The following is a 22,553-nucleotide window of genomic DNA, read 5'->3' on the forward strand; positions in this document are numbered from 1 at the left end:
GTTCCCCAGCGCATTACGCAATTCAAGTGCAGGAGGTACTAGACTGTGTTTACACTGGTCGGGGATTGGCAGAGGTGGCACTACTAATTGGCCCACTAGGATGCTGGATTTGATGTCACCTGATTTTTTTTCTCTCTTGGAATATTTGAAAGATAAGATATGCCAGCAAGTGCCAAAAAGCCATGAAAACATGGTCAACCACATCAGAAACGCTTGTGCTGACATTCCCACAGATGTGCTTCTGCCATGTCATTTGAAAAGCAAATCTCTAGGTGTATTGAAGTTAACAGTACTATGTTTGAACACTTATTCTAATGGGAAAAGTAGAGTAGCATTCACCTTGAACCATGACCACAGTGGTGTGTTGAGTAGTTTCCTCTTTAATATGTTGGAGAAATACAATGTTGCGAATGGTGTTTCCAATTAGAAGTCATGAAATACTGGCCTGGCCTGGCCTGCCTTTGCAACATGAAGGTGGGGGGTCCCACATGCCATTGAATATTCTAGAGCCATTGAGTAGCAGGTCAAAATTATGAATGTGTACCCACTGCTATTCTCCTATTACAGTGCCGCCATACGTCGCAAAATGAAGAAAATGCTTCAGACAAAATATATAGATTCTGCTGTAGAATTGTAATCTGCAATAAAAAATTGGGGTTCCCAATAAAGATTTCAGAGTTGTCACCCATGCACAGGATGAAGTAATGGGTGGAGATGGATTGTGGTATTGTTGGATGCACCCTCAAAGACACACAAATTGGAATATAACTTTCTTGATCCAGTGTGTAGTTTTCTAGACATTTAAATGACTTCAGATATATAAGATGAACTGCAGATTAAAACTGAAGAATTTACAGAAAGGTGTAAAATTAAGGAGATAGTTCCTCTATAACCTGAAATAATCTGAGGTGGTTTAGAGTAGCTGTGAAATCTTAATCTCTGTATGTAAAAGGCAATGTCCTGACAGACTCACTCCCTCACTGACTCATCACTACCCAGCCCAAACCACTGAGGATAGAAACTTGAAATGTTGTTGCTCTTATACTGTAGGAATCATTTGGGAAAAGATTTTTTTTAATACTCCATCCCTAAAGGAGGCAAAATTGAGGATGAAAGGTTTTGTGAAAATATTTTGCTATTAAGGCAACTTAGAAGCTAGAATTACGAAAATTGGTATTTGGTTTCTCAGTTATAAATAAAAAAATACATGTTTCAGCATTTTTGGAAATTTAGGTATGAGTTTTTTTAAATAAATCATTATTAAAGAACTACTGAAGTATTTTTAAAGCTACATCTCTGAAAATTGATATTTGACTTCTCAGTTACAAAGAAGAAAAAACTGTGTGTTTCAGTGTTTTTGAAAATTCAACCCCTAAGGGGATGAAGTAGGGGAGGAAATGTTTTATGAAAATATTTCATTATGAAAGCATTTTTAAAGCCAAGTCTACGAAAATTTAAGTTTGGCTTCTCAGTTAGAAACAAAATATGCGTTTCACTGTTTTTGGAAATTCAACCCATAAGGGGATGAAATAGGGGTTGAAAACGTTTAAGAAAAATCTCATTACTTAAAAAAAATTAAGCTAAATTTATGAAAATTGGTATTACACTTTTCAGTTGGAGACAAAGAAATATGTGTTAGGGATTGAAAGTTTTTAGGAAATATCACTACAAGGGGATGATTAACAAAAACCTTGAATGCCAGCTACTAGAAATGCTTTTTTTGGTCAGAAGTACATTCAGAAAAGACCATGTTTCTATGGCCTTAAATCATTTTAAAAAGTCTAGAAAGTGTTGCAATTTGTGAGCAACTTAAAAATTTGATTAAAAAAGAAACTGTGCACACCATAGAATCTACGTGAGCGATGCAGCAGGTGCTAAGCTAGTAAAATAAAATCTGGCTCAACCTCATTAAATTTTTGACAAGATCCCAAGTTGTGTGCTGTGTTTTGAGAGTAGGCTCTCACCTTCAGATGAAGTATGCAAGAGGCTTTTTTAAGAAGGTGAATATTTTAAGAGTATAAAAAGCAGTACAGCTGTCAGACCAAGCAGTGGCCTTACTATAAATTCAGTCTGTTTCTTATTATCTTGCCACCATTGAACTCGCACACTTTTCCATCCTGCAGGATGTTGGAAGACGGCCAACCTTATGCCACATCTATACTCACTCCCTTGCCACATGATTCTTACATTTGTGGAAGACCCAGGTACAATACTTATCCAATACACTCATCCAGTATGTCCTACTGCCGTCACATCGTAGGCTTATCATATCCTGGAGGCAGGGTCACCTTTGAAAGCAGTCATGGCGTATACCATTTCTGCTGTAATTTTTACACAGAATTTAAGTGGTCATGACTTCTAGTCAGTTGTTCACTCGTTGGAAGCCCACAGCCAAACTGTGGTCAAGAGCAGATTTGACCACCCAATTGCAAAACATACTGCTAAACAAAATGTGTTTCAGTGACTGTTTCACAGGCTATCTGATCTGAATCCTTCCCTTCACTGCCAGATTCTTTGAGCTACATGTATGGGAGTTGTCCTTCCAACACATCCTTGATCCCACAACCCTCCTGGCCTCAATCTCCATTAACAGCTATGCCACATCTCTTCCATCATTGCCCCATGACTAATTTTACTCATCCTGCATTCATACGCTCTTCTTCATAGGATTTATCTTGCATTGATCTACTTCCCTTCCCAAACACCACTCCATGTTGCCATATGCTACACACAGCTCCCTCTGCCTGCAGCCAGAGTAAGTTCACCAGTGCCATATTCCTCTCCTGTGCACTTGCTATCTCAACCTTCCAGCCATCAACTGCCCCTATCCCAATTTCTCCCCTCATCCACTTCACTGACAATTTCTTGCCACAGTCAAGTCTTAGAGCCAACACAATGTAGACAACTGGGACAGTGTAGCCAGACAGTATGTAGATGGTGTTTACGATTAAACTTCACTCTTTACAGGAATGATCTTCAGACTTTGTGCTTCAGGATTTCCACTGTTAGTAGTGTCATGATGCCAGTATTGGTATGGTGATGTAGGGCTGAAACACAAGTGTCAGTGTGCATGACAGTTGCAGACAATCAACATGGGTCTGGACTAGATGAGTAGAGCTTTGCTTAGAAAGCTATTTAAAAAAAGGGGGGGGGGGGGACAGTAGTGCTGCTACTGTTCATAAGTGTCAGCACATTAAAGGAATATAGAGAAGGCCATGATTCGAAAGTTCAAATTAACTGGTGATTTGGAAATTGCTCCTGGGAAAGGCCTGTGGCCGATTGCACCACAAATTGTTGAAGTTACTGTTGCCATGGCTGGGAATGCTAAATGCAAAGCACAATCTTGAAGCAGTGCTTGAGCTGTGTCATGACAACTGAACATTTGATGGTCCACCATTCAAAAAGTGCTGTGAATAATAGTAAAATGGAACCTCTAGTGTGGTTCCAGACTGTTGTGAATGCAGATGGCTGTCACATTGAGCAATGTTTGTAACGTGGAACATAAATATGGGCTGCAATTAACAAATGTTACCCTCTCATGTGGAAATTAAAATGTGTTCATTTCAGTGTGTGTATTCCCCCCTCCCCCCCCCCCCCCCTCCCCCTCCATGCCCACCCTTACAAATTTTTCCTCAAAGTTTCATTGTCCTAAGATCATTCCTTTTTCATGGGGACTCTCTCAGGTAACAAAAGTGTTATTATAATCACCCTGTGCTATAGGTAAATATGATAAAAGCTAAAATACAGTACTGGAAGATATTAAGTGCAAATTGTCAATAGGAAGAAAGAATTTTTCTGAAAAAGGCAAATTTGTTAACAGTGAATATAACTCCAATTGTCAGAAAGTCTTTCTGAAACTATTTGCCTGGAGTGTAGCCTTACATGACCACGAACTTCTTTGAAAATTGCTGCCGGGCTAGATGTTGGACAGATTTTTGGCCAAACTAAGTGGATACTTGACTACTGAGATCCCTTGTGGAGCGTTGCTATTTGTGGGAAATGCTCTTAAGAGGTTTGTCTTCCGTGGGAATTATATTATTTTATTGTTTTATGTATCTTTGGAAATATAATTGCGAAGATGCTGTTCTTGCATGATTCAGTGAGTATTTTTCTTAATATGGTCCTAATAGGTTCTTTTCCATTCCACAACATAGACACGCTTTTAGTTTTATGAATGTTTCAGTTCCTATGTACTCTTACTCCGTACTACAAAGAGTGTTCAAAAAGTTTTGCACAGTCGTCTCTAATTTTTTTACCTTTTGCAAGAGGGGAATGAAATTTTATGTGAATATACTTGAAACATGTAGCTATAAGTTGGTATAAAAAAGTATTTTCTTTTATTTACAGGAGAGCCATAATGGACTGTGAAGTACATGTCAGGTTGCGACAGCAGTTGGTGATGGAGTTCCTCTTCAAAACCGGCGATGACTCTGCCACAACAATTCACAGGAAGTTGCTCCCTGTTTATGGGGAGGACGCAGTGGATCACAGCAGTATCCAGCAGTGGTTGAAGAGGTTTAAAGAAGGTGATTTCTCTCTACTGGACAATCCACGATGCGGTAGACTATCGACAGCAGTGAGTGATGTCAATAAGGAGACCATTGATCAAATCATCCAAAATGACAGATGTGTGATGAATGACAGCTTGTTGAAATGACTCGTTTGTCGTTGGGTAGTGTGGTATCGCTGGTACATATCTGTCATTTTGGATGATTTGATCAACGTCTCCTTATTCACATCACTCACTGCCGTCGATGGTCCACCGCATCATGGATTGTCCAGTAGAGAGAAATCACCTTCTTTAAACCTCTGCAACCACCACTGGATACTGCTGTGATCCACTGCGCCCTCCCCACAAACAGGGAGCAACATCCTGTGAATTGATGCGGCAGAGTCATCTCCGGTCTTGAAGAGGAACTCCATCAGCGACAATTGTCACAACCTGACATATACTTCACGGTCCACCATTATGGCTCACCTCTAAATAAAAGAAAATACTTTTATATGCCAACTTATAGCTAAATGTTACAAGTATGTTCACAAAGAAATTCATTCTCCTCCTGCAAAAAATAAAAAAATTAGAGATGACTGTGCAAAACTTTTTGAATGCCGTTTGTACATTATCATTCAAAGAGTACACTGATGCATACTGTCACAGCTGCTTCATAATGAAAATGTTTTTGCCAGACAGTGTTAATGTGCTGTTTTCATTTGAGCCCATTACTCATACTAATATCTAGGAGTCTAGTAACTTATACTTCATCTTGTCTTATATTTTTATATGCACAAGACTTGCTTTTGAACACTGCATATATTATATTTGTCAGGCTTACAGCCATGTCACATCCCATGAGCCATTATGATACATGTTTTCAGAAATAAATATATTTCTCGCAAGTTGCTTCATGTATGTTCTTTTTTCCAGTATCATCATGTTATCTGTGAAGTTTTTCTTCTTTTTCTCTTCAACACTTTTATCATTTACTGTTGTGTTACACAGCTGTGGCCTTTATGGAATCCTTCAATATGGTAATTGAATGCTTTAGTTTCTGACCAGTACATGTAGTAACTAATGAGCACCATTTCCTGTTATTTGGATGTGATTGTAGTCTTTCCGTGCTTGCCCACAGTTGACATAGATTTCCAGCTTTGGTATAGGTATTGCATGAGCAGTAATCTTCAGTCATTTGGAGGGATTCAGAAATATAGCAGATAGAACATTTTTTATCTAATGGCTGTTTTATATATTATATCTGAGTGGCTATTGTTAATTCTTCATATTTATTCTTTTTAAAATCATAGTGTGATGGTATGAGGATGTTGTACTTGTCCAGGAAAATATCTGATATTTTTTACAATAGCATTTCCAGGATGTTTTAGAAGCCTGCTTTCACCAAAATTATCTGAAATTGTTTTTAGTGGATGCATTCCAGCTCTGAAAGGACCATTTTGTATGTCCAAAAATGATGTGATTCAGTATTTCATCATTACCCAATGATTTCTTGGCCTTTAAAGTCTGTATAGTTTTTCTCGGTTCCTCTTTTGTGACTGGTTTCAGGATCATTGCACTGTATCATTTTGTTATAGCTCACGACTCTTCTTTTTCGAACTGCTTCTTTCTTTATTTTTCTGTCACATTTATACAATTATCATTGAGTATGTCTGTTATTTCCTTACTGTCTGTATCCTGTTGCAAATGTGTTAAAACATTTTGACCAATATGCAGGGTGTCCCATTTATCTTGACTACCCTAAATAACTGTTTGTTGTCCAGATGCAAATCACAGAATGTTTCAAAGCAAATGTTCTTTAGCCGTCAGGGGGACATCAATAAGCATGATTGCATTCCTTGTAGCTTGGTTTTTTATGAAGATATGAACAGTGGCATGACATTTTTAAATGGCACCCTGTGTTTTTTATTCGGTAATTCATTTCCTTTCCTAAATACCTATTCAAAAATGTATCACAGTGTACCATTCACTGAAACACAACGTTATTAATTAGATAACACAACATTGACATTGACACTCCCAGCACTTAGTGCAGGTACTCGTGGTAATGGATCGCATCCACGTGCTGATGTTGTCAGAGGACAAATGGAAAAGTAAGTAGAATGCACACCCGTCATTCCATCGACCATCGTCAGTTGAAGAGTTGTGTGAGTAGAATATACACCAACGAAGAGAAGACAGAAATGCTACTCATCTATGGGGATTGTAAGTTAGCAGAACAGTAATTGCAATACTGTTTTCTTATGTACAGGTACATTTAGTCCAGTAGTTTAGTACTTTTAAATACTGTTGTGTAGAGTAGGCATATAGTAAAGGCTGTCCTTTTTACAAACTGGATCGACATAATGTTTCTTTTATTGTTGTTGTTGAAGGTAGGCGAAATGCTACGCAGGCAGCGTATCTGTGCAGAGAGCGATATCCTGACAAGAACCCACCTTCCCGACAGATGTTTTCTCATTTTGTCGCGACGCTTCAGGAAACGGGAAGTTTCAACCCACGACAATGCAATCGTTATAACACTCGCACAGACGAAGCTGCCGAAGTTACTGTTCTCGCTTCTGTTGTTACGAATCCACATGTGAGCTCACGACAGCGTGAACGCGAGATTGGCATTCCTAAAACCAGTGTACATTGTATTGTTACATGTCATCAGTTCCATCCTTACCATGTACACCTACATCAAGAATTGCATGGGAATGATTTCCAGAATCATGTACAGTTCTGTCAGTGGGCACAGCAGCAAATCCTCACCAACCCGAACTTCTTTTCCAATGTTCTATTCACCGATGAATGTTCCTTCTCAAACAAAGGACAGGTAACTATAAGTAACATGCATTATTGGTCCAGTGACAACCCACGATGGCTTAGACAGGTGGAACATCAGCGTCAGTGGAGAGTTGGCGTCTGGTGTGGGGTGTTTGGTACTACAATTATTGGCCCTTATTTCATCAATGGTAGTATAAACGGCACAGATAAATTGTTCCACCTCTTCTGGATTAAATGCCACGAAGAACCAGAACGCTTATGTGGTATCAACACGATGGATGTTCAGCACATAATGCCTTGCATGCGTGTCGTGTTCTGAACCAAAGGTATCTTGCCAGATGGATTGGTCAAGGAGGAACAGTTACTTGGCCTGCTAGGTCTCCTGATTTAAATCCTATGGACTTTTTTCTTTGGGGATGCATTAAAGACGTTGTCTATCGTGATATTCCAACAATTCCAGAGGTCATGCAGGAATGTATCGTGCTTGCTTGTAATTCTCTTCAGCAGGCAGCACTGGAAGCAGTAAATAATTCTTTCATTCAACGAGTGCACCAGGGTATCGGTGTCTAGGGTCACCACTTTGAGCATCTTTGAATGTTCTACTCCTGGGCAGTAGTACCGGAGAGTCAAAGTCAATTGTGTGTTATGTTTTTACTTGGTTTTCGTTTCTTTTCTGACAACTCCAGCAAGTGGATGAGTTTGTGATCCCAGGCTCAAAGTCAGTGTTGTGCTATGTAATTAATAATGTTGTGTTTCAGTGAATGGGTACACTGTGATATATTTTTGAATAGGTCTTTAGGAGAGGAAATGAATTATCGAACAAAAAATATAGGGTGCCATTTAAAAAAAGTTATACCGCTGTTCATATCTTTGTAAAAAAACAAAGCAACCATGCTGACAGCTGAAGAACATTTGCTTGAAACATTTTGTAATTTTCATCTGGACAAACAGTTATTTAGGGTAGTCAAGATAAATGGGATGCCCAGTATGTGTGTAAAAGGCTTTTTTTGACTATGAAGCTAAATAAGTCACAATTGCACAGATCAGCTAGAACATCATGGCCACCTACCTACCGTATTTACTCGAATCTAAGCCGCACTTTTTTTCCGGTTTTTGTAATCCAGAAACCGCCTGTGGCTTAGAATCGAGTGCAAAGTAAGCGGAAGTTCTGAAAAATGTTGGTTGGTACCGCCACAACTGACTTCTGTCGTAGAGTATATGTAGCGCTTCGCAGGCACAAAGATAAATAATGGCACCAAAGCTCTGCGTCAGTAAACAAATAAAAGAAAAGGTGGAAGATGAGCTTTTTTTCTCCGCCCCGAGTTTCGACCGCTGCATTTTCATACGTTATCCAACGAAGTAAATACAAATTCCGTATTGTTCATCTTTGAATGTAGCAGCATTTCAGTGTACTACGAAAATCCGACTGGCAACACTGTTTGTCAATATGGCCAACTCTGCGTTCTGAATTTTTTCCTAACTGTGAGAAGAAATGGTTGCTAGGAACTTTTATGAATTGTGAATCACATGCAGTATTCTCTTCATCATAAGAATAATATGAATATAAACATTTTGCCATGTATTCTTTCTTGTTTGCTGCTATCTCACTAAAATCCTGTACGCCTAATAAACTACGAAGGAAAAATATGTTTAAAAACAAAGATGATGTGACTTACCATACGAGAGCGCTGGCAGGTCGATAGAAACACAAACAGACACATACATACACACAAAATTCAAGCTTTCGCAACAAAGTGTTGCCTCATCAGGAAAGAGGAAAGGAGAGGGAAAGACGAAAGGAAGTGGGTTTTAAGGTAGAGGGTAAGGAGTCATTCCAATCCCGGGAGTGGAAAGACTTACCTTAGGGGGAAAAAAGGACGGGTATACACTCGCGCGCGCGCACACACACACATATCCATCCACACATATACAGACACAAGCAGACATATTTAAATATCCATCCACACATATACAGACACAAGCAGACATGAAATGTAATAATGTTGAAATGTGTTCCCTTTTGCATGAATGGTGTCTTACCTTCCATAACAGAAAGCAGAGTGTCATGCTGGCTGTGGAAGAGGAAGAAAATTAATTTCAGACTGTGGAAACAGAGCATATGGGGTCCCACATAAATTTTGTTCGGAGCCTGCTCTTATTATTAACTTACGTAAATGATCTTCAAAAACTGTAATGTTTGCCACTGACACAAGCATACCAACTGAGGGTCCAAACTCAATCATATCAAACACAGTTCTGATTATTGCTGTGAATTAACTGTAGGCCTGTTGAGCTAACAGTTTGTCTTAATCTTCGAAAGACTTATACCATGCAATTTCAAACCAGCAAAAGAACATGCCAGCACCAGGAGTGGACTTTAATGATCGTGTGCTAAATGAAACACTGTTTGTAGAATTATTTGGGGTTCAACTGGATGGTGACAAGACGTGGATAACTAATCGAGATGCTTAGCCCAGCATATTAGTGCTTAGAAGCAACTCCCATTGTGTTGATCGAAAGATGTGTCTGCTTTCTTTGCATATTTTCACTTCCTGTTAACTTACAGAATTGTCTTGTGGGACAGTGCAGCTCAAGTAAACAAATTAATTATTCAGTAGAAACAAGGACTAAAATATTGTAAAATAGATGAGCAAACAAGTTGTAGAGGACTTCGAGTGAAAGAAGTGGGATTTTGGCATTTGTATTCCACGTCATATGTGGCCTGTCACCAGCTAATATGTTGCATTACAGATATCTTGCAGTCATCATTCTTGATGTAATTCGCTGTAGCAGATCTGATATGCAGTGCCACTAGGTAGTGACATTTCCTATCATCAGTGGATTTCTTCACTTTTCGTAGTGGTGGGTGCTGAAAGAGAGCTCTGATCTATTAAAGTTACTAAAATGATGTAGTCACTTGTACAGTAACGCTTCTGTTTTATAAGCAAAATGTTTCCACAGCGCGACTTCATTTATGATTGTGGATGAAACAGATCTCTCTTAGCTTATAGCTTAAAATATATCGCAACATGTACTGATTTGACATTTCGGAATGACAGTTTTTCTTTTATCTGCTTCAACTGCTCTGGCATTGACATTATTGTCCACACATTTTGCTCCAGGACTTCCAAGGGACTGCCATGCCATGAAGCCAAAGCATTAGGGGGCCTCCATAATATGTGGACACTCACCACACTCAGAATCATGCTCTGTTGATGTTCCGAGCTGACGTCTTTCGTACCCAGTCTGCATGTACGGCAAACCAGTGTGTGTGTAGTGCTATATTCCACACTTAATAACTACCTAAATGACATTTGTGGTTTCTGGGAACATCTTTCGTTGGCTCGATCAGTTAGAAGTGGAACACATTATTCCACACATTCGACATGTTACACATCAGCCTTTTTAAGAATCTTGAAATTCTTGCGTTCATTTCCCAACACACTTACTCCTTAACAGCTCTTGTTGCTAAAAATAAAAATCAGTTTCAACTGAATTGTGATACGATCACAATAAAAGACACAAAAATAATTTTTGCATATACTTTGTGTAAAAAGCTGTCATGTAACATGAATCAGGACATTTTGGAATCTCAACCTGTTGAAAAAATTAAAAAACACAGTTCATTTAGCCACTCTTTCTACAATTTATGTGAATTCTAGATTCAAAGAATGTGAAGTGTCAAGTGCATAGAAAGTAGAAATGTTCATTGTGAAGCTATGTGGCAAGCAGTAACTTACTGTAAATAGGACTCAGTAATTCGTGAATGTGGGTAAGCATTTTCTTTAAAAACTACCAATCTAATCAAGTAAATATTTATATACCAGTAGCGGATAAACAGTGACTGTGGTAGTCCAGTGGTTAGATCATTAAACTCCACCCACGAATATCTTGTGTTCAGTCCAATATAGTTTTGGGGATTCTTCTTCATTCCAGTCCCTCCAGGATAGCCTCAGGTCCATTCAGTTTGCTATCAGATGATTACCAGGGTTCTTTACTGAGGCTAGAAGGCAGACTGGGCAATGGTCCCACCACCCTCCCTCTCTTACTGCCACGGCGAAGAAATGCTACACTCTGCTGGCAGTCAGGCCAATAGCCCGGTCACAGGTTTTTGCTACAGACTTTACTTTTTTTACCTTTACCAGATAAACAGCAACTATATAGCGCATATCAAGAAGCTTCCCTTTTAATTCACTAGATCACATTCAGCTATGATAATCGTAATTACTGCTGAGCAGTATAGTGATAGTTTATTGTTAGTACTGTGTGCAGATTAAGTTTCTATTATTTGATTGGCTTTTTTATGTAGACCTTGACTGATGTCATGTTCCCATAGATTGGCCTTTCTGATGTGATTTGTGGGATATGATGAATGCATGATTCTTTTTAGTTTTACCACTGCGTGGTAAAACTGAGAATAGAAGCTTTGTGTTCAAGACTGAACACCTATCCCTTTGGGGTACACACCTACTTTGACAGAGATTTTTCTTTTATATGTTATGAAAGCATTTTGACATACAGATGTATTGCTATATATTGTGTTAGTTACAGAACTGATTTAGGAATGGAAAACAATAAAATTGATCTGATTTCAGAATAAACATTTCAACTGGTCACTCTTCATTCAACGATGCAAGAGATTTGTGGATGAAAAAAAATTATCTCCTCTTGAGAAGATAGTAGCAGCAGGCCAAGGACTACCACATCCACACATCCCTTCAATTTATACATACATGTTGGAAATATACTGTAAGTCACTTATTTTTAAATATTTAACTTTGAGAGTTTTCTATATATAATGTGTTACAGATGTATAGCAGATGTTAATTCACCACCACTGCCACCTCCTCCTCCTCCTCCTCCTTCTTCCTTCCTTCCTTCCTTTGGGTCACCTTTTCAGTCATCAATTTTCTCTGGAATCCATTGCAGTACTTCATCTATCTATCTACCATCCACCCACTTTGCTGCATGTCGTATATATGAAAAATCATCAAAGAAGAGATTTGTAATATAACACATAATTTTTAACTTCTGATGGACTGCTTGAATGAAAGCTTTATTTCAGTTAGAGCAAGGAATACACAACAATTACAGAGGCACAATTTCTTGAGGTGACTTCTCTTCAGCGATAGTATTGTCATTGTTCCTCGTGATGACCATCTATGTATGATCAGATTAATGTACTATCGGATCTTTCCCCGTCGAGCTGCTGGACAGTGCTCCTTTTAGTGATTGGTTTGTCAGCAGCGGTCATTGTCTTACAATAACCCATGAAGAAAAAAGTTTGATCTGTATTCCAATCTACTATCAACACTTGGATTGCAGATTTAGTCACAGACCATCTGTGTAGCACATTCCCTTCAGTGTTATCAAATTACAAGAGGGTGCAGAAAAGTAATGCCTCAAAAATTTTTTTTTTATGCTAACACTCTTAAAGCTTTTCAGATTAACGTTGTATATCTTTATTCTTCATGTCTACATATTTGCAATCCTCTGCCGCTAGAGAACTCTGAGCTGTAGTGTGCAATACGGCAGTGTGCACAGTAACGATGTTGGTGTGTGAGAAACAGCAAGCTTTAATCGAATTTCAACTTCAAAGAGGTTGTCCACACAAGGAGCACCATCTTCTTTATCAGCATGACAATGCCAGACCATACTCGAATGCTGTAACATCAGCAACAGTTCGAAGCCTTAGGTTCACTATCATCGATCATCCTCCATACAGTTCCAACTTGACCCCATCCGATTTTCATCTGTTTCCAAAACTTAAATAATACCTCTAGTGACTTCCCTTCAGTAGTGACAAAGCGGTGCAAGCAGAGGTGAGGTGTGGCTTTGTCAACAATGTCAAACATTCTACGACAGTTAAACAAACTGGTCCCTCTCTGGGAGAAATGTGTTAGTTGCCAGGGAGACTACGTTGGGAAATAAATACATAGACATGAAGAATAAAGATGTAGAATGTTAATATCATTTATTTCATTTAAAAAGCTATAAAAGTTTTCAGATGAAAAATTTGGAGACATTACTTTTCAACTTTTCCTATTTGGAAAGTGGAAATCTTATTAGTTCATGGCAGTCCGTTGCTATTTAGGCATCATTTGTCACACCTGTCACATAATCAATCGTGAATACCCTCTTAGTCCAAAAAGATTAGAGACTGGATTCATGAAACAGAGAGAAAAGTTAAGACAATGGTTTTAATACTTCAGGTACTCTACGTAGTTTCCACCCACTTGAGTACAACACACAAATCATTCATAGAACCATGAAAAACCACCATTGAAGTCCTTCTTAGGAAAGTTGTTCAACTCGTGCTTCACAGTGGCTTGAATGTCAGTTATGTTGTCATAATGTTGACCCTTCTTTCAAACTTCTGCACTTTGTTGTTCTGTTTTAGGCTTGTATTGATAATACCAAGTAGCATCACCCATGATGATTTTTTCCAGAAAAGAATTATCCTTTTCTGCATTTTAGTCAAAGTCGTGGCATGTGTCCACACGTCATTTTTGTTCAGAAGTCCAGGTGTGCAGGACAAACTTTGCACACACTTTTCTTTTCTTCAAAACATTCTGGAGAATGTCTTGAACACTTTATTTAGAAATGTTGCCAATTTTTGCACCATTTTGAGTCTTATCAAGATCAAACATAATATTTGTACATCTTTTTGCAGACAGTACTTCATTGTAGATAAGTGAATCATCTGCAAAAAGTCTGAGGTTACTATTAACCCTTTCATACTAGAATGAATTTCTACTTGAAAAATAAAGAATAAAAACTAATATTTTGGAACCAGTAATGAAGTGTCATAGAGTACATAAGGTCAAATATAAGATATGCCATACCTCCTGGGTATAATTAGGTATGTTGCGTGGGCATTTGAGAAACTGAACACTTACAAGACTTCATTTAGCAAAAGATTTATGTTTAACATTTTGAAGATACAGTGACAGGATTTAAAAATGAAAAATATTTGGTGGCATAAATTTTAAATAATTATGCTGTATATAATAAACCAAGAGAGCCGAAGTCTTTGGTGTTTCAAGAGAAACCGTATCGAAGATTTATACTGCATACAGGAAAAGCGGAAAAATATCATCTGCTAAGTGACAACACAGAGACAAGTGTGTGTTGTGTGATGATGACAGACTTGTCACTTTGGAGGATTGTAACAGAAAATTAGGGACAAGACTAGCAAAAGTCGCTGCAGAACTGAATGTTTCATTCGTAAACCCTGTCAGCAATGAAAATGCCCATAATGGGAAAACATGATGCTGAAGCCATAAAACCTATGCTACAGAGTGAGGGAAGACAGTCATTTTCCAACCTCTGATCGAGTTTACACCCCAAGAGTTAAACATTACGGGGGTTGGCGAGGATTTGGGCAGCCATATCATTGTATTCCATGGGCACCATAGTTACTCTGCAAGGTCAAGCATTATGTGACCGTATTAGCTGATTTGGTCCATCCCATGCCACAATGGCTGTTGCCCACTGATGATCTACTATTTCAAGATGACAGTGCTCCTTCACACGAAGCTCACACTCTCCAGGATTTGTTTGTGAGCACGAGATGGAATTGTCACATCTCCCTTGGCCACCTCAGTCATCATATCTCAATATTATTGAGCCTTTGTGGTCCACTTTGGAGAGAAGAGCGCTTGATTGCTATCCATTCACATCATTGTTACTTGAACTTGCCACTATTATACCAGAGGAATGGTACAAGATTCCCTTGAAAACAGTGTAGGACCTATAATTTATCCATTCCTTGATTACTGGAGGCTATTTTGAATGTTAACATGGTAATGTATTGTGTTTTTGGTTTTTCCAGATTTTGTCTAACCTCTGTATCTCACATTTTATTTATCATGTCTTTTCCTTGCTTGCAGAGGATTTCTGCTATTCTGGATTTTAACTTGAGTAGGTCATTTTGTTTATTACAGGAGTTTTGAAATGTCAAGATTCCTTTCCACAGGTGGTACACAAGCTTTGAAATCTCTAATTGCATTTCTTGGAGTTCAAAACTTTGGGGATCCATTGCTTATCAAATAAAAGCTTCAGAGTATTAGCAGTTCATTAGAATTTCCACATTGCAATGAAAATAAAATATAATCAGTTAAAACAGTAGTGAGGTTGAGTTTTTCAGAATTATTGGAAATTTGTAGTAAATTCAAGTATATATACATAAATAATGACCACAGTTAGTCACTGATGACTTCTGCTATTCCAAATTAACTGAAGTACTTCCCTTCACTTCACTTCACTTGATTTCATCTCTTACATCCATCCACAAATGCCTAATGATGTGTATTTTACACAAACAGTATTTTTAAATTCACATGGACATGCAGTTAGTTTATTATATCAAAATGTGATTTGTGTCACATCACAGATACTTTAGAACAAATAGATCATTTTCAGAATAGGTCTTACGTCTCTATCTAGCAGTAATGTTCCGAACAATAAAGATAACTTACTATGTCTGTCGTGAACAAATGCATGAACAAAAAGTTGCTGTTCCAGTAAATTCGGGAGACGGAAGCATATCAGATACCGTATTTACTCGAATCTAAGCCACACTTTTTTTCTATAATCCAAAAAACTGCATGTGGCTTAGAATCGAGTGCAAAGTAAGGGGAAGTTCTGAAAAATGTTGGTAGGTGCCGCCACAACTAACTTCTGGTGTTGAATGTATGTAGCGCTACACCGGCATGCTTTGCAAGCACAAAAGATAAATACTAGCACTAAAACCTCTACGTCAGTAAATAAATTAAAAGAAAAGGTAGAAGATTGTAAACATATTGCCAGGTATTCTTTTGTGTTTGCTGCTATCTCATTTAAATCCTGTCTGCCTAATAAACTACGCAACTAGAGTGAGACAACAGCAAATGCGGAAGAATATACGTATCATGTCATGTTTATATTTGTATTATTCTTATGCTGAATAGTGATACAGCCAGATATGAAGCATGGCAACTGACTAGATTTTTATATCTGAGATGATTCTAATTTCTGTGCAGAATGTAATGTACTAAAGAGGCATCTGCAAAGATTTTCAGACGGAGAAAAATTTTCGCTAAACTGTCGTTCAGAACATATTCTATCATATGCAGTGTATTATTTGGTTCTTGCTGATCATTATCAAAGAAAGCAGCAGTGTAAGTAACAACAAATAGCAGTCTCTTGCCATTGTTTCGCTTATGAGACAATTCTCTCTCTCTCTCTCTCTCTCTCTCTCTCTCTCTCTCTCTCTCTCTCTCTCTCTCTCTATTTGTAAGCCGTGGTAACCCGCACAAAAGCAAGCCATGCTGCGAGTGGTGACAGGTCATAAAACTCATTATCAGAATGCGACAAACAATGCATGACACAGTACAATCATGCATTTTCAGCTTAGAGTGACGTAAACACCTATAACAAAGAGAATAGCATTTATCAGATCAAAGCAAAATAAGCAGTCAATTCAAATCAGACGAAGCACATGAAAAAGAAAGGGTACCTGTATAAATACGGATGAAGCGCCTGACACATAGCAGTGGCTACATGATAAAGCTTAACTGTTAAACTTACAACTCGAGCCAAACTACTGTAGCTGTATCTTCATCCATTTGACCTAAATTGTGGCTCATGTTACAATGGACCAACTTTGTTTCGATTTGGATGTACGGTCTAAAATTTTTCTCTCCCCTTGAATTTCGAGTCTCAAATTTCAGGTGTGGCTTAGATTCAGGAAATTTTTTCTCCTTGATTTCGAGTCTCATTTTTCAGGTGTGGCTTAGATTCGAGTGCGGCTTAGATTCAGGTAAATGCGGTACATTGGTAGCTTCGTGTAGAATATATGCCTACTGTCACTGGTGCTCAAAAAATTTAATCTTCCATTTATTAACATGGCTTTGGTACAATCTGAATTTATAACTCTCGGCCTTAGGCAGTTAATATTGTTTGCAAGGTTATTAATATACAATATGAACAGCAATGATTCCATGACATTTTCACTTTCCACCCTACTCGTTAGAACACCTGAAGTTACCTGTCAGTGACTCTCCATCTGAGGTAACACACAGATTCATCCATACCAAGAACTCCTCAGTCCAATCACAAATTTCACTTGATACGCCATATGATCATCCTTTCAGTAGTAAGCATAGGTATGGTACTTAGTCAAATGCTTTTTGGAACTCAAGAAATACTGTGTCTATGTTACTTGACTTTTTTGGCATCCATGCTGGTTGTCATGAAGCTGGTCATTCTGTTCATGAAATCTCATTATGTTTTAGCTCAGAACAAAAAGTGGATGTCATGGATGTCGAATGGTAGTTTTGTGGATCACTTCTGCAGCTTTTCGTGTAGGTGGATGTGACATGCACTTTCTTCCAACTGTTGGACATGGTTTTTTTGTTCAAGGGATTTGCTGTAGATTATGGCAAAAAGAGGGAATAATTCACCCGCAGATTAGATATAAAAATTGATAGGGCTCCATCAGGCCCTGGAACTTTGTTCAGTTTCAAATGTTTCTCCTCGCCATTGACACTAATATTTATATCACTCATCCTTGCTGTGGTGCCAGAATTAAATTGATGCAATAATCCTGGATTTTTCCTTTGTAAAGGAACAGTTGAAAATTGAGTTGAGAATTTCTGCTTCTGGATTTGCTTTGCTTTTTTACCCTCCGTTTCAGTTCCTGCACTGTCCATGAATGTCTGAATGCTAAATTTGGTATCACTAGCAGCTTTAACATATGATCAGTATTTGTTCGGTTTTTATGAGAGATCTTTCAATAATATTTAGCTTGGCAGCATTGATGGCAACACATTGCTCTTTTGACAGACAAACCTGATCCATAGAGTATCTCTCTATGTATGGCTCTGTGCTGTATTTGACACCTGATATGAAATATTCTGTTTTATTAAATTTCTTTACAGTGCCTGCATACCATGTAGGTCCCCACCCCTTAACCTCGGCCACAGATATTCTGCATGCTACTCTTCAGATTTAAATGTTTTGAGCTCCTTATTGCCCCTTTATCTAGTTTGATGAACAAATAAGTCCTACTTGTTTTAGTTGCCCTGTCTACTGTGGTAGTCCTTGTGGCTACAACTGCCTCAACTGCTAGAAATGAGAATGTGTGTGTTCTGCTAATATGTATGTGCAGTGGCCACAGTGTGAACAGTAATTCATACGCTCCCTGTCTAAATAATCACGGAGAAACGTGTTTATTGATAGATGACACTGCTGGATTGTTATCCCTAGAAGCAGTAAACTGTTCCCAAAATCTTGACTAATTTTCTTAGAAAATGGCAATAATTTTACTATCAGCAGCTTGATTATTGGTTTGTGTTTAAGTTGATTTGGTACTGGCATAAAAAGTGTAGAACAGTAGCATTTGCATCTCCTGGATCTGCGTGCTAAGAGATCCTTAGCCCTGTGAATAGCCTGCTTGAAGTATCAGTGTACTCTCTTCAAGCAATAGTGCTGGAATCATATCCTAAATGTTGAAGTCAGTCATGTAGTTGATCACGTATTTGAATTTATCAGAATTCCCTGCAAACTTTTTTAAGTGTGTTTAACATCATCCTTCCATGCAGAAACAGGAAATTATTTAGTTGATAAAGTGATCTGCATCTTGATTTTGGAAGAATTTGCACCTTGGTTGTCATGGTGGGATGTGTTACAGCTGCTATCCTCCGTGTAGAACAGACAAAGTAATGTGCCCTATAGTCACTAATTTCAACATCAGAATGTACCACATCCCACCAAAATCAACCAAGAGTCACAGGATTACATCTGATTTGTCAGTCTGTTCAAATATTTTAGCTTGTACATAATACATTCAGCACAGCAACACTTACTTAACCATATGTCATGTTCATCTAGTCTGCAAACACATAATCCTTGTGCAGATTACTAAATATATTGACAATATTAGAAAAGGATAAATCGCTATTCACCACAAAGCAGAGATGGTGAGTCGCGTATAGGCACACAAAGACTGTCAAACAAGTAAGCTTTTGACCAAAATCCCATCTTCTGAATTGAACAAAACACACACACACAAATGCAATACACCCACAGGTTGCTTCCGTGGCCAGACTAGGAGCAGCTTTGCGTGATGGGAGAAGCAGTCTCTGTGGAGGGGGAAAGGAGGGGGGAAGGGAGGGGAGGATAGGACAGCAGCGCTGCTTCTGGGAGCTTAGGACAAGGTGGAGAGAGAGAGAATAGGACAGCAAGGGGCAGTTGGGAGGTGTGTGTGTGTGTGTGTGTGTGTGTGTGTGTGGTGGGGGGGGGGGGGGTAAAGATTGTGGATGCATTGATGGAATAGAGGGCTCTGTGCAGTGCTGAAGTAAGAATAGGGAAGGGGATAGGTAGTTGAAGGTCAATGACTAATGAAGGTCGAGGCCAGGAGGTTTAAGGGATGTGCTTGGGGAGAGTTCCTACCTGCACAATTCAGAAAAGCTGGTGTTGGTAGGAAGGATCCAAATGGCACAGGCTGTGAAGCAGTCATTAAAATGAAGGACATTCTGTTGGGCAGAGTGCTCAGCATCTGGGTGGTCCAGTTGTCTCTTGGCTGCAGTTAATTGGTGGCCATTGATATGGACAGACAGGCTGTTGGTTGTCATGCGCATGTAGAATGCAGCACAGTGGTTGCAGTTTAGCTTGTTGGTCACATGAATGGTTTTACATGTAGCCCTGCATTTGATGGGTTACATAGTGCTTGTACCCTGGCTGGAGTAGGTGGTGGTGGTGGTGGGAGGATGTGTGGAACAGGTCTTGCATCTAGGTCTGTTACAGGTATATGAGCCATGAAGCAAGAGGTTGGAAAAAGGCGTTGTGTAGGGACTTTGAGAGGTGTGGGGATGACTGTAGAGATAAGGCGTGGGAGATCTGTTCTGTACAAGGTTTGGAGGCTAATTACCGTCTGTGAAGGCCTCAGTGAGACCCTTGGTGTATTTTGAGAGAGACTGCTCGTCACTACAGATGTGATGCACACAGGCAGCTAGGCTGTGTGAAAGAGACTCCTTGGTTTAGAATGGCTGGAAGCTGTTGAAGTGGAGATATTGCTGGTGGTTGGTAGTATTTACATGGATGGAGGTACTGCTGTAGCCATCTTCGAGGCGAAGGTCAACATCTAGGAAGGTGGCTTGCTGGGGTGAGGAGGACCAGGTGAAGTGAATGGGGGAGAAGGTGTTGAGGTCCTGGAGGAATTTGGATATGGTGTCCAGACTTTTGATCCAGATCATGAAGATGTCATCATTGAATCTGAACCAAGTGAGGGATTGGGATTTTGGATTGTTAGGTTGGATTCCTCTAGACGACCCATAAATGGCTTGGAATAGTATGGTGCCATGTGGGTGTCCATTGGTGTACCCATGTTTGTTTGTAGGTGATCGCTTCAAAGGAGAAGTAATTGTGGGTGAGGATATAGTTGGTCATGGTGTCTAGGAAGGAGGTTGTAGGTTTGGAATCATCGGGCATTGGGAAAGGTAGTGTTCAGTAGCGGCAAGGCTGTGGCAGCGTTTGTAGGTGGATGAATCTCACAGCTGGTGGAGCCCTTCTACCAGGTAATTTATGCAGTTCAAAAGAACAGTGTGTAGCCTTTGCCAGCAGGAACAATTACATGGTCGGGATCAGTTTTTTGGTGGTGGATTGCAGTTTTTTATGCAGACATAAGGTTGGCTCATGTGTTGAGGGATTTGGGGAATGATGGTGACACAAGGTACAAGGCTAAGAAATTCTGTGAAATTAACAATATATCTTGCACAATGGGGCAATAATTTTATCATGCCTGGCTCTACGAGGGGTCTGAATAATTCTGAGGGAATGTCGTCTACTCCAGGGGATGTGTTTCCACTTAGGTCTTTTAGTGCTCACTCCAGTTCATCTTGCAGTGCCATATTTCTACGTCATCTTTACTTACTTCCTCTTCTCTATCTATAATAATTTCCTCCATTTCATTTCCTAGTATAGCTCTTCTGTATATTCCTTTCACCTCTGGCTTAGTACAGGTTTACCATCTAAGCTCTTGACATTCACACACCTGCTTCACTTTTCTCCACAAAAGTCTCTGTAATTTTCCTGCAGGTGACACTTGTCTTTCCCCTAGTTATGCATTCTTCTATAGCCCTTGCATTTATCCTCTAGCCATTTTGCACTTACTGTCAACCTCATTCTTGAGATGTCTGTATTCCATTTCACTTGCATCATTTGCTGCATTTTTATATTTTCTCCTTTCATCAATTAAATGCAATATCTCCAGTCTTTTCCAGGAATTACTGTGTGATTTTCTGCTGGCTTTCTTTTTTCATCATTCAGAGCTTCCTGTTCATCTTGCATTCTATCCCTTTCCCCTATTTCAGTCCAACATCAGTTACTCAGCAATCTCTGCTTCTTTCAGTATATCCATCCATCTATGTTCTTAAATTTCTACCTTTTTGTTATGTCTTCATTTTTAATCTGCAGTTCATACTCAAGAAATTACATTCAGAGCCCACATCTACCCCTAGAAAAGTTGTGCAGCATAAAATCTCATTTTGAAATCTCTTACCATTATACGGGGTGTTCATAAATTCCTGTTACAAACTTCTAGGACTTGTAGAGGGGAGTGAGTATGTAATGCTTTAAATAGGAACCCATGTCTGGAAGTGTATCATTTCCATTCTAAGATGATTTCAATTCAAATGTTTAGCTTGTCCACTTCTGCTTGAGGAGCTGTATTAGGTGTGATGCAGTATAGTTCATAAGTAACAATTAAAAAGGAAACATAATGAAACATCCACTTACACTTAAGTACATTTGTTTGTATTAACACTTAAATATTACATGTTATTATTATTTCAAAACAAAGAGGAACCCAGCATACTGCACATTCAGAATGTGATGTTTAAGTGTTAATACAAATAAATGTGCTAAAGTGATAAATGGATATTTCGTTATGTTTCCTTTTGAATTGTTACTTAATAATTGTACTGCATCACACCTAATTCAATTCCTCAAGCAGAAATGTGAGAGTTGAAAATCTCAATTGAAGCCATAATAGAATGGAAATGGTACATTTCCGGACCTAGGTTCTCATTCAAAATATTATGTACTCACTCCCCTTTACAAGTCCTAGAAGTTTGTAATGGAGATTTCTGAATACACTCTATAAACAGTCTGAAACATACCAGAATCTCCCAGTCTCTTCCACATATACTACCTTCTTGATTCTCAAACCAAGTTTTTGTGGTGATTAACTTATGCTCTGTGCAAAATTTTATCATGCGGCATCGTCATTCATACC

The 22,553-nt window shown here is 38.9% G+C and overlaps 1 protein-coding gene across 3 annotated transcripts in view; it reads left to right on the top strand.

Moving 5' to 3' along the window:
- LOC124615502 (leucine-rich PPR motif-containing protein, mitochondrial-like) overlaps nt 1-22,553 on the top strand; it is a 167,575-nt gene that overhangs the window by 135,685 nt on the left and 9,337 nt on the right. For all 3 annotated transcript variants that reach the window (XM_047143453.1, XM_047143454.1, XM_047143455.1), the window contains exon 15: nt 11,872-12,025. In XM_047143453.1, coding sequence (XP_046999409.1) covers nt 11,872-12,025 — 154 coding nt within the window. The remainder of the gene's footprint in view (nt 1-11,871; nt 12,026-22,553) is intronic.

The sequence above is a fragment of the Schistocerca americana genome, chromosome 5 (assembly GCF_021461395.2).
Source record: "Schistocerca americana isolate TAMUIC-IGC-003095 chromosome 5, iqSchAmer2.1, whole genome shotgun sequence".
Taxonomy (NCBI): Eukaryota; Metazoa; Arthropoda; class Insecta; order Orthoptera; family Acrididae; genus Schistocerca; species Schistocerca americana.